The sequence below is a fragment of the Bufo bufo genome, chromosome 5 (genome assembly GCF_905171765.1).
Source record: "Bufo bufo chromosome 5, aBufBuf1.1, whole genome shotgun sequence".
NCBI classification, from domain to species: domain Eukaryota; kingdom Metazoa; phylum Chordata; class Amphibia; order Anura; family Bufonidae; genus Bufo; species Bufo bufo.
Genome location: NC_053393.1, coordinates 50,155,166 through 50,169,350, shown reverse-complemented (window position 1 = coordinate 50,169,350; position 14,185 = coordinate 50,155,166). Strand labels below are relative to the sequence as shown.

Sequence of the window (14,185 nt, the reverse complement as noted above, 5' to 3'; positions counted from 1 at the left end):
GCAATACGCGATTATTTAAATCGCATATTAATCGCGATAACAAGAATAATGACGAATATTCGATTTAGACGAATATAAAACGAATATTCTATCGAATATTCGCGAATTTCGTCGAAATCGAATATGGCACCTGCCGCTCATCACTATTGGTGATCATCTCGATACCTGGTGGATATGTCCAGTATCCCGGGCCCTTATGACTAGTGGCAGATTACAAAAGGGGCGTTCGGGTCGGCAGCCCCGGGCCCAGCACCGCTTGAGGGCCCAACACCAACCCGAACACCCACATACTGCAGCGGGGCACAGGAGCGCATAGTTCCCTGCCCTGTGGCCGATCACTGCCATAGGCTTCAGGCCTAGTAGGCCTGAGGCCTATGCGGTAGTGAAATCCTGGCGCAGGCAGGCGTGATGACGTCATCGCGCCCCTGTACCGGGACGCAGCACTGTGACGTGTGCGCGCCTGCCTCATCCCGCCTTTCTCTGTGAGCAAGCACCTGGCCCTGGACATAGGTGAGTATTTAGCTATTTTTCTTTTTTTATTTCATGTGCCTACTTTGGGGGACATGTGGGGTGGGGACACACAGGAGGACATATTAGTGAAGAGGCATTGAGTATATCAGGGGGAAATTACTATATTGGTGCTTCTGTATAGGGGCAAACTATTATGTGGGGGAAAATTATTATGGAAGGATTACTATGTGGGGGCTGTGTGGGGCCAAAATAGCATGGGAGGGACTACTATGTGGGGGCAAATTACTGTGTGGGGCAGTGTGTGGGAAACTACTGTGTTGGGGCAGAGGGGTGGAAATTACTATGTGGGGGGGGCAAAATACTATATGGGGCAGTGTGGGGGCAAATTACTATGTGGGGAAAGTGTGGGGGAAACTACTGTGTGGGGGAAATTACTGTGTGGGGGCAGTGTATGGGAAATTACTGTGTGGGGACAGTGTGGGGGAAATTACTGTGTGGGGACAGTGTGGGGGACATTACTATGTGGGGGCAGTGTGGGGGAAAATTACTATGTGGTGACAAATTACTATGTGGGGCAGTGTAGGGGAACTACTGTGTGGGGGCAGTGTGGGGGAAATTGCTATGTGGGGGCAAATTACTATATGGGGGAAGTGTGGGGGAAATTACTATATGGTAGAAATTACTGTGTGGGGGAAACTACTGGTTTGGGGCAGTGTGGGGGATATTACTATGTGGGGGAAGTGTGGGGGAAATTACTATATGGTAGAAATTACTGTGTGGGGGAAACTACTGGTTTGGGGCAGTGTGGGGGATATTACTATGTGGGGGAAGTGTGGGGGAAATTACTATATGGTAGAAATTACTGTGTGGGGGAAACTACTGGTTTGGGGCAGTGTGGGGGATATTACTATGTGTGGGCAAATTACTATATGGGGCAGTGTGGGGGAAATTACTATATGGGGGCAGTGTGGGGGAAATTACTGTGTGGGGGCAGTGTAGTGGAAATTATTAAGTCGGGGCAGTGTGGGTCAAATTACTATGGGGGAAATTACTATGTTGGGGCAAACTACTATATGGGGAAAGTTTGGGGGAAATTACTGTGTGGAGGCAAATTACTATGGGGGGATTACTATGTGGGGGAAATTACTATATGGGGGCGTTGCTATTGGGGAGGCTCTGTAGGGGAAATTCTATTTTTGGGGACACTATACAGGGGATATTGCCTGGAGCACAATATAGGGTGCTATTATTACTGGGGGCACTCTAGGGGACATTATAGCTGCTTTGGACACTATAGGGCATTTGGGGTAATTTATCAAACTGGTGTAAAGTAGAACTGACTTAGTTGCCCATAGCAACCAATCAGGTGGCACTATTAATTGTTGACAGTTCTACTTTACACCAGTTTGATAAATGACCCCAATTATCTCTAATAGGGCCACTATTTTTTCAGCAGTATAGTACCTGGGGCATTGGGGAGCACAACAGGCACAGTATTGGGAGTGGCAGCAGGATGACACTGTGGGGACACCAGGATGGGGAGGTTGATGGAAAAATTGAGAAATCTAACGTGTCTGTGTTACAAACTCTGTAGAGACGAGATGTGGCTGAAAGAATTTGTCATGGTGGTCTGGGTCATATGGAGGAGAAGAGGAAAGAGAAGGTCTACATGACAGAAGATGTCACTGGAGGTTTGTATTGCTGTATTCTCCTCCATGTCTTTTTTTTATTATAATTATATGTATTTTAAATTTGGCGACCAAATTTTTCAGTTTAGGACATAATTTGGGGTATTTTCTTTTAGCCTGAAGATGTCATATGGCCTAGGAAGAGACTGTGGCGCTCACAAAGCACCACTTCCTCTTCATACAAAAAAAACTAAGCTAAAATGGAGGGAGGGGCCCAAGTTGGGTAGACAGCCCCAGGCATATCATGCACTTAATCCGCCCCTGCTTATGACCTGTAGCTCTGGTGCAAGTAGTCTCCTATTTTTAGTCGTCACAATGCCATTAATGTCTCTTTAAGATTGCCCATAATATGCTCCCAGGTGTACCTTACTTTGGGTCCTACAATGCTGTATATTGATTGCAGACATAAGTATGTTTTAGTTATTCTATTCTAAATTCTCTTTTCATTATGCATTACGCAAGCAGATTGATAATCATATGACATATGGAAATTGTTGTACATCGATGGTTAAGCTCCTCAAGGTTTTTATGGCTATACAGATGGGCTGCAGTGGGTGATGTACATATAGATATATTCTTCTCTGGAAGCAATAAAAGTGTTAAGTCAGCAGCTCATGCCCCCAACTGCCCTACTATTTCAGGTGCGCACGGGTGCTGCTCCACTCACCTTGTGTGTCTTCATTGAACCTTACCTGATTCTGCAGTACTTCAAGGGTTAACACCCTCTTTGGTCTTGTGTGCTGCTGCTAGGCTGTTTCCAATTTGATAATTAGCTTCTGCTATACTGTATATGATGTACTGTTTCTTGCAGTCCTTGTCTGAGCAATTAGGTTCCTAGCTTGCTAGTCCCCTGCTAAGGTGTTGTTCTCTGCTGTCTGCCCATGTACAGACTTCTGCCTGATTTCTTCACTCTGACCCTCCACTGCCTGTTTACTGTTGTGATCTTTTGCTGCCAGCCCTCGGTTCTTTTCCACGCATTCACATGAATTCTGCCTGCCCTGCCTGACTGAGTTTTGCCTGATCCTTTGGTGCTGTGCACCTGCGTCTCTGACCCCCTGTGAGACAACTTTATCTCACTATGATTTTGTAGCAAAAAGACCACAGAGAGGCATGGAGCATTATCAATCATGTTAATGCTCTGTGTCTCTGCTGTCCGGAACAGGGCTTGGCTCTCTCTTTCACGCAGCAGATTACCCGCACGGCATCCGCTCGTGTGAAAGAGCCCTTAGTCCGCTCCCTACTTAGTTAGTTCGAGAGTCTTAACCCTTTTAGTACTGGGCCACTTTTCACCTTAAATCCCAGGCTGATTTTTGCAAATCTGACATGTGTCATTTTATGTGGTAATAACTTTGGAACACTTTTACTTATCTAGGCCATTCTGAGATTATTTTCTCGTGACACATTGTACTTCATGACAGTGGTAAATTTGAGTCAATATATCTCACCTTTATTTATAAAATAATCCCAAATTTACCCAAAATTTTGAAAAATTAGCAATTTTCTAAATTTTAATTACTCTACTTTTAAGACAGATAGTAATCCCTGATAATATGGTTATCAATCAACATTCCCCATATGCCTGCTTTATGTTGGCATAATTTTGTAAATATCTATTTTTTTTTAGGACGTTAGAAGGCTTAGAAGTTTAGAAGCTATTTTTCAAATTTTCAACAAAATTTCCAAAACCATTTTTTTAAGCACCAATTCAGTTATAAAGTGATTTTGAGGGGCTTATGTAATGGAATCCACCCATAAATGATCCCATTTTAGAAACCACACCCCTTAAATTATTCAAAACTGATGTTACAAACTTTGTTAATCCTTGAGGTGTTCCACAAAAATTTCAAAATTTCACTTTTTTGGTAGATTTTTTTATGTTAATCAATTTTTTCTTGCGACACAGCAAGGGTTAACAGCAAAATAAACCTCAATATATATTACTCTGATTCTAAAGTTTACAGAAATACCCCATATGTGGCGGTAAACTGCTCTATGGGCACGTGGCCGTGGTCAGAAGGAAAGGAGCGCCATATGGATTTTGAAGGCATATTTCGCTAGAATGGTTTTTAGGCACTATTTTGTATTTGAAGAGACCCTGACGTACCCCTACAGTGGAAACCCTCAAAAAGTGACCCCATTTTGGAAACTACACCCCTATGCATTTTACGCTTTGACCCCCTTGGCTGTACAAATGAAAAGTTTTTTTTTCCTTCAATAAAATGTTGCTTTAGACCCAAAATTTTCATTTTCACAAGGGGTAACAGGGGAAAAAAGCACCCCATAATTTGTTACCCATTTTCTCCTGAATACTGCAACACCTGATATGTAAAGTTAAACTGCTGTGGGGGCACATGGCAGGATTCAGAACGGAAGGAGCTCCATATGGCTTTTGCAGTGCAGATTTTGATGGATAGGTTTATGGGTGTTATTGGTTTTTATTTTTTAAGTTATTATCTTATGTGGGGGCTCATTTTTTGTGGGATGAGGTGACGGTTTGATTGGTACCATTTTGGTCGCTTGTTATTAAACTTTTTGCGAGACAAGGTGAAAAAAAATTGCATATTTTTTTCAAAATTTTTTTTTTACAGCATTCAACTGAGGGGGCATATAATGTGTTATTTTTATAGAGCAGGTTGTTACAGATGCAGCGATACCTAATATGTCTATATTATTTTTTTTTGTTAAGTTTCACACAGTGAAATCATTTTTAAACAGAATAAAATCTTGTTATTGTGTTGCCATTTTGTGAGAGACCTATTTTTTTTTATTTTTTGGCCGATTGTCTTAGGTAGGGTCTAATTTTTTGTGGAATGAAATGACGGTTTGATTGGTACCATAAGACTTTTTATTACATAAGACTTTTTGATCACTTGTTATTACACTTTTTGTGAGGCAAAGTGAACAGAAAATGCCTTTTTTGACACTGTTTTTATTTATTGTTTTTTACGGCATTCACCTGACGGGGTGGATCCTGTGTTTTTTTTTTATAGAGCCATTCGATACGGATGCGGCGATACCTAATATGTCTACTTTTCTTTCTTTCCCTATTTTTTACAATTTTTTTTTCTTTATTTTGGTTTATTTTGGGAAAAGGACCCTTTTTTTTTACTTGAAAGTATTATTTTTTTTTGTAAAACTTAATTTTTTTACTTCTTTTTTCACTTTATTTTTTGTCCCACTCTGGGACTTCAACTTTTGGGGGTGTGATCCCCTTTACAATGCATTACAATACTTCTGTATTATAATGCATTGGCTTTCAGTGTATTACTCACTGTAATACACTTACAGCTTCCTGCTTGTGAGATCCCGTGGGCTGGATCTCGCAGGCTCTTACAGAAGGCAGCCACAATGCCTATGGAAGGCATCGGGCTTCCTTCCCTGCCATCAGTTCCCCATCACAGCAGCGCGGGGACCCGATGGATACCCTGCAGCTGGTAGGATACCGCACGTGCTGCGGTCAGCGCTGACAGCGGCAGTGCAAGGGTTAATGCGCCAGCATTGGTGTTTTCACCAATGGGTCCGGCTATCAGTGACAGCCGGACCCCTGCAGCTGATCAGCCGATCAGAGCGCCATAGCTGTACGGCGCTGGGATTTCTTTCCCAGTTTTGGGGACGACGCTGGTATCCTAAGGGTTAACAGAGAGAAGTAAGCCCAGAGAAAACCATAATCCAGGAGACACCACTCTGGAGACTGAAAAGCTGCCAGAAAGCTATTTGACACCCCTGGGGGAGAGACCAGACAACTATAGAAGGTCTAGAACCACCAAGGTCGTGCGCTGGATTCAGACAGTAAGGAACCGCTTGTTTATGTCAAAAGACTTTACTGCTGTGGAAAGGGCTCATTATCATTACCACACTTTGAGATGGACTTTGAGACTTTTCTGGAACTGCAGTACGTCTTTAGATACTTTAGAAAGTTGAAGTATGTGTTTAGTGTGAGACTCAGTGACTATTACCATCTTCATTGTCATTCTCCATACACAGCCATTGGGAAAAAGTAAGCTTTATGATATACCTCAGGACTGTAACAATTGCTGCTACTGCAACTCTCATTATTGACTTTATTTATTCCGATTAAACTGGGTCTGGTTATTGCCTTCATCATCCGCCGACCTCTACTTCTGTAGTCCTGCCTTGCACCCTGACAACAATTCTCCATCGAGGGCATCCTAATTACCCTCAGGAAGGAGCTCCGAGAAAGTCAGGGAGTGCCCTAAAGGAAGAAAATCAATCTGGAAAAAACATACGTAGTCCTAATCTGTTGCATGTTGATTTTTGCTGCGGATATCACCATTGTTTATGGCATAGAGGGAAATCTGTAACAAATTTCTTCTGTGGGAAATCGGCCCCATGTGTCCGTCCCATAAGAGCTAATTGAAAGGAGTTTTTTTTATACATTTGTGTTTTAATTGCTGTCAGTGCCCTGCATGCCGTCACTGAATGGGAATCTTCTTGCTCAAGTTTAAAGGGGCTATCCTCTGGATAGGTCATCAGTATCTGATCGGTGAGGGTCCGTCACCCAGCTATTTGAGAAGGCGGCGCTCGCACAACTTTTCCCAGGCCATGTGATGTCATGTTCATCGGACACGTGGCCTAGGAGCAGCTTAGCCCTATTGAAGTGAATGGGGCTGAGCGAGATCCCAAGCACAGCCGCTAAACAATGTACGACGCTGTGCTTAGTGAGCTGCGAGAAGGCTGCGGCGCTAGCCTCACACGAGCGCAGGTGCCTTCTCAAAACAGCTGATCGGAAGGGGTCCCGGGTGTCTGACCCCCACTGATCAGATACTGATGACCTATCCAAAGGATAGGTCATCAGTTGTAAATACTTAAAAAAAAACTTTGAAAAGGTAAAGCCCATATACAGGTGAATCTCGAAAAATTAGAATATCGTGCAAAGTTCATTTATTTCAGTAATGCAACTTAAAGGGTGAAACTAACATATGAGACTCATTACATGCAAAGCGAGATATTTAGAGCCTTTATTTGTTATAATTTGGATGATTATGGCTTACAGTTTATGAAACCCTAAAGTCTCAATTTTGATGTCCCCTTTGCTCAGGGGGTATGGATTAATTAGCTGACTAGAGTGCGACACTTTGAGCCTAGAATATTGAACCTTTTCACAAAATTCGAATTTTAAGCTGCATTAATGCCATTCTTTTTAATTTGCATTACTGAAATAAATGGACTTTTGCATGATATTCAAATTTTCCGAGTTTCACCTGTAGATCCAGTCAAATGGATAATTCATATAAATATGTTTTAAAAAAAAAAACAGCCTTGTCCAATGAGCCGGAATTTTATTCCATCCATATACATGCATAGTAACAACATTTGTTGAGAAATCATTTCTATCAGAAGTAGAACATTATCTCTGTGATCACCAGTTGCAGTATTGTGACACTTACAGGTACTGGAAATATATAATACATATGAATCAGATTCATACTTGCAGCATCAGGTTTAGGGTCTAGATTTTTCATTTTTTTTCGTCTTTAAAAGATAAAACTGGCTGACTTCAGAACTTTCAATACTGCTCCCGGTAATTAATTATTTTTTTGTTTTGTTCATTCATTATAAAGTATTGCATTAAACAGCAAAGATTTTTAAAAATTCAGACAAAGATGCATCAGCAAAAGAAATTACCGTTACTATACAAGAAAAGAAAGAAAAAATCCATCTTCATTTAACATACAGTTTTTCGGATTGAAAAAGTGAACAGGAACAGACTGCTACATACATATGCAAAGCCTAATGTCTAACCAATGTGTCTGCTACAGTATATATGCCATGTTAACCATAGGTTTGAGGACCTCCTTAAAGAGCTATGGTTGGAAATGGGTCAACCTTTCTTGGCTAGATGTCCTTTTTTTAATTTATTTTTTTATTTAATGCCTGGGAATGGCTTATACGATGGTCAGCTACTACTGTACATAGTGCATATTTGTAGCAACCTCTTTCAAAGGCTAAAGTAGCTCTGAACTAGAAGATACACTTACCCCTGATAAACACTGTCCCGAAAGTACCAAACTGGTGACTCAACAGGGGCTTACATGCCATAGAGGCACACCATATGGCTGCTGTGGGTTCTGGTTGATCTCTTCTTCTTTGCTAAACTTTGGCCCAAAGGTCATAGAAATATTGGGCAAACCAAACACCTTCTTGTCCTGGGGGCCAATTATGATCTATCTCTTCCATGTACACCACTGGTGGCTGGATACTAGCCTATCTCATATGCCCCTCATATCTGCACTCTCAACCTTCTAGCAAAGCCAGGAGAGGGTCACTTGTTGGATTTCATTACAGCAGCCATGGAGAATAACTTTAAAAAAAATAAAAATAGGAGTAAAGAGATGTTTGTCAAGTCATTTTCCAAATCGTGTTGTTAGAATGATTTACCTGAAAAGACATAATCTCCTCTACTCCTGGCAGATCCCCTACTCCTGGTCTTTCCAGTGCTTCAATGTATCTAATGTCCAAGGATTTCTCTGGTCACACGAGTTGGTGCAGAATCCAACTACATACTGCTATGCCTGGATCTGCACACCACAACTGAATCAGCCCCAATCGTCTGGTGAGGTGCCACACATGTATTAACCTAATGTGCACAGTACATTAGGAGCACCATGTGATTGTTTCTCTTCTTCACTAGAAAAGTCAATGTTTGGGGACACTTTATTAACCCCCTTGACTGTCTTATAGAGCACCTTGCAGGGGCAGACTGGGAACTTAAAAGTAGCTCTGGAAAAAAATAAAAATTAAAGTGGCCCCATTTTGTAGTCGGGTCCAAATTGACAGAAGGCAAAAAATACTACCCCAGCAGCAGAAAATATCTCCCCAAAACTGCCCCTCAGCGCCAGCTGCCACGTTCTGTCCTCCTACTCCAATTGCCTCAGGATGGCAATACAGTTGAATTCAGGAGTCAGGAGGGCAGTGTCAGATCAGAGGGCTCAGGTGACCGGGACATTTCCCTGTAGCATCTATGGCCAGTCTACCCCTGGCACCATGCCAGTACCTAATTTAAAGGTATCTTATGCTACTAAAGTTGGCTATACAGTTACACATTAGATGAATTTTGGCCAAACCTGTCAATTTTGGCAGGAACGGCCAACCATCTATTGTGCACATAGGTGTGCCAACTCTCCCTCCGTGACATCTTGGATTTCAACTTGACCTTTGCTCTCAACAGAGATAAGCTGCTGACAGAGATGTCTATCAGCAGCTTTCACCTCGTTCCCTACTAAGAATAAATATATCCCAGGCCAAGCTGAGCGTGCATGTGTATGGAGTGGTCGGAGGAATAGCTCTCGAATGAACAAGCATTTGATCCTTCTAAGGTGTATGGGCACTTTAGCAGGTTCTCTCAGTCTAACGGGGTAATCTGGTGGTGACAAATTATCCACTAACCACAGGATAGGGGATAACTAATACACCTGTGGGGATCCTACTGCTAGGAGCCCCACCAAATATGAGAAAGGGAACCCTTGAAATGAACGCAGTGGCAAGTCGTGCACACGTACTGCTTCACTTATCTCTATGGGAGTTCCGGAGACAGACAAGTACAGTGTTTAGCTATTTCTGGAACTACCACAGAGATGAATGTGGTGGCAATTCATTTCAGGGGGAGGGGAACATGAAAGGTATGGGTTACCCTTTTTTGTGATTGTGGGGTTACCAACAGTAGAAGCCCCATTGAACTAATGGTTATCCTCCATCCTGTGGATAGGGGATAACCTGTCACAACCGGAACACCCATTTGACATGGCACAAGTAACAGCCAGTGAGTGATCGCCTTCTTCAGAGAGGGGCAGTCTCTTTGGGTATTGTACCTTATGCTTATTTTAGATACTTGATTGTATGTGCATCATATTATTAAATAAATATATGTATATATATTTTCCATTGTACAGAATGACATTTATACTTCAGCAGAGACATCTACTCATTTGCAAAAGCGTAGAAGAAATAAAAAAAAAAAGTCTGTATACACAAGTGCTTCTGAAGCTATTCCTAATATGTCCTTTTTCTGTAATGCTGTGTCTATATTATTTAAAATCTACTATACAGGTGCAAACCATATGTGCTACACAATAACTATACAATAACATTACAAATGACTTTAATATAAAGTTCTTTAAATAAAAAATAACAGAACCACAGCTACAGTCGGGTCCAGCAGTGACTGCCGTGCTGGTTAAGTACTCATTCTCCATGTCGATGGCAGGGGCACAGGAGTGCGTGCTGGGCGCAACTGTATGAACACCGCTGGTAAAATAAATAGTAGGAAAAAAAATGGCACCAATAATACACTTTTACGCATAACTGTCATGGAATTACACCTCAAATCTTCAAGTCATTTTTAATGAATGGTTATCCTGATTGTCCAGGTATCAGTAAAGCAGCATTGTTTTTTTGTTTTTTTTTTAAATCTGTTCTCTAATTGCAAGAAACAAATAGACTTCTTATGTTAAACCAAAATCGAGGCACGCGATCGTTCATTTGACGTGCTCGGCAGCATGTGATGAGCAGTAAAACTTTTTGTGAGTAATAAAGTTTGAAAGATTGTTAAACTGGATATCACACAGGCGGCAATATTTCCCACCGGCTGCAGCTGTACCAGAACCATTTAGGCTTTTGGTTAGGCTCGACACCTGATCCTCAGCAGCCGGGGTTGACGGAGATACATTTTCATTGGCTGTCAAAGGTTTGTCAGAAGCCCAGGAGGGGGATTTGCATCCGTCTTCTTGTGGAGGATTCTGGGAAATGTTTTCTTGCTGGGTATTGACTGCAGGCCTGTCCTCCTGCTTAATTCCACCATTGACTATTACCATACCTCTGTTTTTTGGCAATAGCGGGAGTGACTCCTTCTTCAGCAAAGAACATCCATTTGAAGGTATCTGGCTTTTGGGAGACTCGCTTCCTACATTTGTGCTTTGATCTAAATCCGCATTGTGTATTACAAGAGACCCAGAAATATAATCACTTGGCTTGATGCCATAATACGGAGAAAGCTGATCTGCTCCTCTTGCTTTTTTTATTGCTCCTGGGTAAAGGCATTGTGGAAAAAATGCATTTTTGTTTTCTTCTTTCGTTGCGATAAGTTGGGCTGCCTCACTAAAGACTTTAAGACCTTGAAGAGTCGCTAAGTGCGAAGAGAATAAGTTCCCGTTAGGCGAGCACTGTTTTGTAGCTCGGTTCTTTTCGCACTTTATGGTGTTCCTTTCAAAGTTGGCATCGGGGCTGCTCCTCTCGTTTTCTGCATTGGGAAACACTTTGTTCTCCAGATTGCCTATGTCGTTGCGTTGGCTTGCTGTCACGGGACAGAAGTTTTGCTTGTGAGCAAGGTAGTTTTCAACTTTATTAAACCCTATTTTGCACACTGTGCATTCATGATAGTCCAGAAGCCTTTTCGGAGAGGTGGATACCCTATCTGATTGTGTTAAACATTTTTTACTGAGGTCTATAGGAGCATCCATCTCAAGGGAGGAAATAGTTGAGTGCGAAGGATCACATTTCACCACTGGAATACATTTACTAATTGAAAGTGATGTTTCCAAATGCTTTGGAACAACTCCTGGAAAGATATCGCACCTGGGGTGATAACAGTCCCCGAGCCCCTCTGCTGACTCTTGACCAGATGTACATGGGTTGCCAAGACTAGCTACTTGAAGAAAATGCTGTTGCACTAGCTGTTGCCTCTGATCGTGTTCAGGAAGACACATCTCATACATCTTCCTTCTCTTCCTTGTACGCATAGTTCTCTGCATGGCAGGCACTTTGTTAGTTGCAGATCTTTTTAGTGGTGGGTCATGGCGCGTTGCACAGTAGTACTGTTTATGGACCATAAAGGTCTCGTGTCTACTAAATGTGATGTTACAGGCTTCGCAGGTGGTTTTGGTCGGGTCACTGTTGTCCGACTCCAGCTGAGGAGTGGTACTTTTAATTTCATTGGGTTTTCCGTTAATTTTTTCTTCATTGCTATTGGCGTTTGTTATTTTTTTAACATCGGCTGCAAAGTCCTTATTGTCCCTTGGCTTAATATTTGACCCTAACAAATCTAAAACATTGCCTGAGTTAACGCAGGATGTCGGAAGGAGCTGGTTGTCGGTCTCAGTAGAAGGAAGAGGAGGATTAAGGAGGTTTACAGAATTTGGGCCATTAGTTGGGCTTACAGCTTCTGGCATCTTCTCGGTTACACCGGGGAAGTCTGTTGTCTTGGTTATATGTTGCCACCGGCTATTACAGTAGTGTTTTTTATGTACCAAATAATTGTCCAAATTATTAAATGTTATGTTGCACTCAAAGCAGGTAGCCCCTTTTGGCATCAAGGGGCTGTAAATTACTGGGGGGTAGCTATTGCTGCCATGTCTTAGCCTCCTATGTACCAGTTCAGACATCTTTGCAAGGATTTCTGAGGCTTGAGGAACCACTGTGATATCATGTGGGAAAGCAAACTGGGAAAGAAAAGGTCCCATTGGGAAAGAAGGTCCAAGGGTGGGTTGTACTGGAGATGAAGCAAGCCTTGGGCTTGATGGCTCAGATTTAATTTTCGTGTATGAAAAAACGTTTTTGTTTGTTGCCTCTGGTCTCTGGTTGGCGAGGAAAAGATTGGGTTTCTTTTCACTCTTTTCCAGTTCACTGTCTGAGCTTGCATCTTTATTCTGTACAGTCTTTTGGCTCCGCATTAGTTCATTTTTATTCAGCAGTTCTGGCGTCTGTTGTGCATTTGCTTCGCTGGCACCAGGCGAATGTTCAGTGTCAGCTTCCCGTTGTAGTTTACTTCCAGGGACATGAAGCTCCTGGTGTTGTAGGAGTTCCCTCTGAGTTTGAAAGCCAAAATGGCACTGATTGCATCTAAAGGCAGCTTGAGTAAGATGAGAGAACAGGTGTTTGTGGAAGTTAATCACGGATTCTGCAGTGTAGTTACAAACTGTACATTTCAGGCTGGCCCCGGGGGAAAGGAAATCTTCAACTTTAACACCTGCAAAAGATGGAAAAATGTAAATACGTTAATAAATCTCGCTGATGTATCATTGAAATGCAGAAATATTGTTTTGGATTGGACGTCATCGCATGTCCCTGAGGCTTTGAAACAATGTGTCATTCTGTTGTTTTCTTCTTAATGAATGCAAAATAGAATCTCTAATACTGAAGAGGGAATGTGGATATGTGACATCTAAGCAAAGTGCCTTATTTATGGTTCCATATGATATAGCATTATGCTGGTGTAGTGTATCATAGAATCCGAAATAATCTAGGTATGTAACTACACACTAAAGTACAGCAGTACCCACATACCAATATGATAGAATTGTCAAACAGTGTTATATATTATATCTAGAGATGAGCAAATTGCTCAATATTTGATTTGGGTTCAAGTTGACCTATTTGATTTGAGTCTTAATCATCTCTAACTATATCAAAAGTGTTCCAGTTGGGCTGAAACTTTGCGTATGACACTGGGTTCCCTTTGACTCTCGTCTCCTACTTTTATTTTTATTAGCTTTTTGTTTTGTCTTTCCAAAATTCACCTGAATCACAGAAAATTTGGATTCAGCTCCGCCTCCAATTTTCTGATAGAATTCTCATTTGTCTAGAATCGATTCACTAATCTCTAATTATATCCAAACAGGTACCCACAGGGTTAAGCTATGGCTTGTTGGTTTGGGAGTGGATTGACCACCCAAGAAATCCAACATGCAAGAAATGAAGTATTAGCTGCTGTTATTGGCTTATGTGCTCCAAAAGCCCAAAAATAATCAGTTAACACTTTGTCTGGTGATGCCATGGACCCTTCTTGTCTCCTGGCTTACATATATTGGACAAACTGGGCTTAATCACAAACAGATATTAAAGTTTTTTTTTTGTGTGTTTAATACTGATTACTAGAGATGAGCGAATTTCTTAAAAGTTTGATTCGGCTGATTCGCCAAATTTCACAAAAAAATTTGCTTCGTGACAAATTATTTTGTCACAAAGCGCATATTTTTTTTAAATAACCGGGTGCAATAACAGGGAGCGGCGAT

General features: G+C 41.8%; 1 protein-coding gene across 2 annotated transcripts in view; it reads right to left on the bottom strand.

Annotated features, from left to right (window-relative positions):
- Positions 1 to 7,462: 7,462 nt before the first annotated feature.
- The window catches only part of ZFPM2 (zinc finger protein, FOG family member 2), a 444,211-nt gene continuing 437,488 nt past the window's right edge, over positions 7,463 to 14,185 (bottom strand). For both annotated transcript variants that reach the window (XM_040433018.1, XM_040433019.1), the window contains exon 8: positions 7,463 to 13,140. In XM_040433018.1, coding sequence (XP_040288952.1) covers positions 10,655 to 13,140 — 2,486 coding nt within the window. In that variant the 3' untranslated portion in view covers positions 7,463 to 10,654. The remainder of the gene's footprint in view (positions 13,141 to 14,185) is intronic.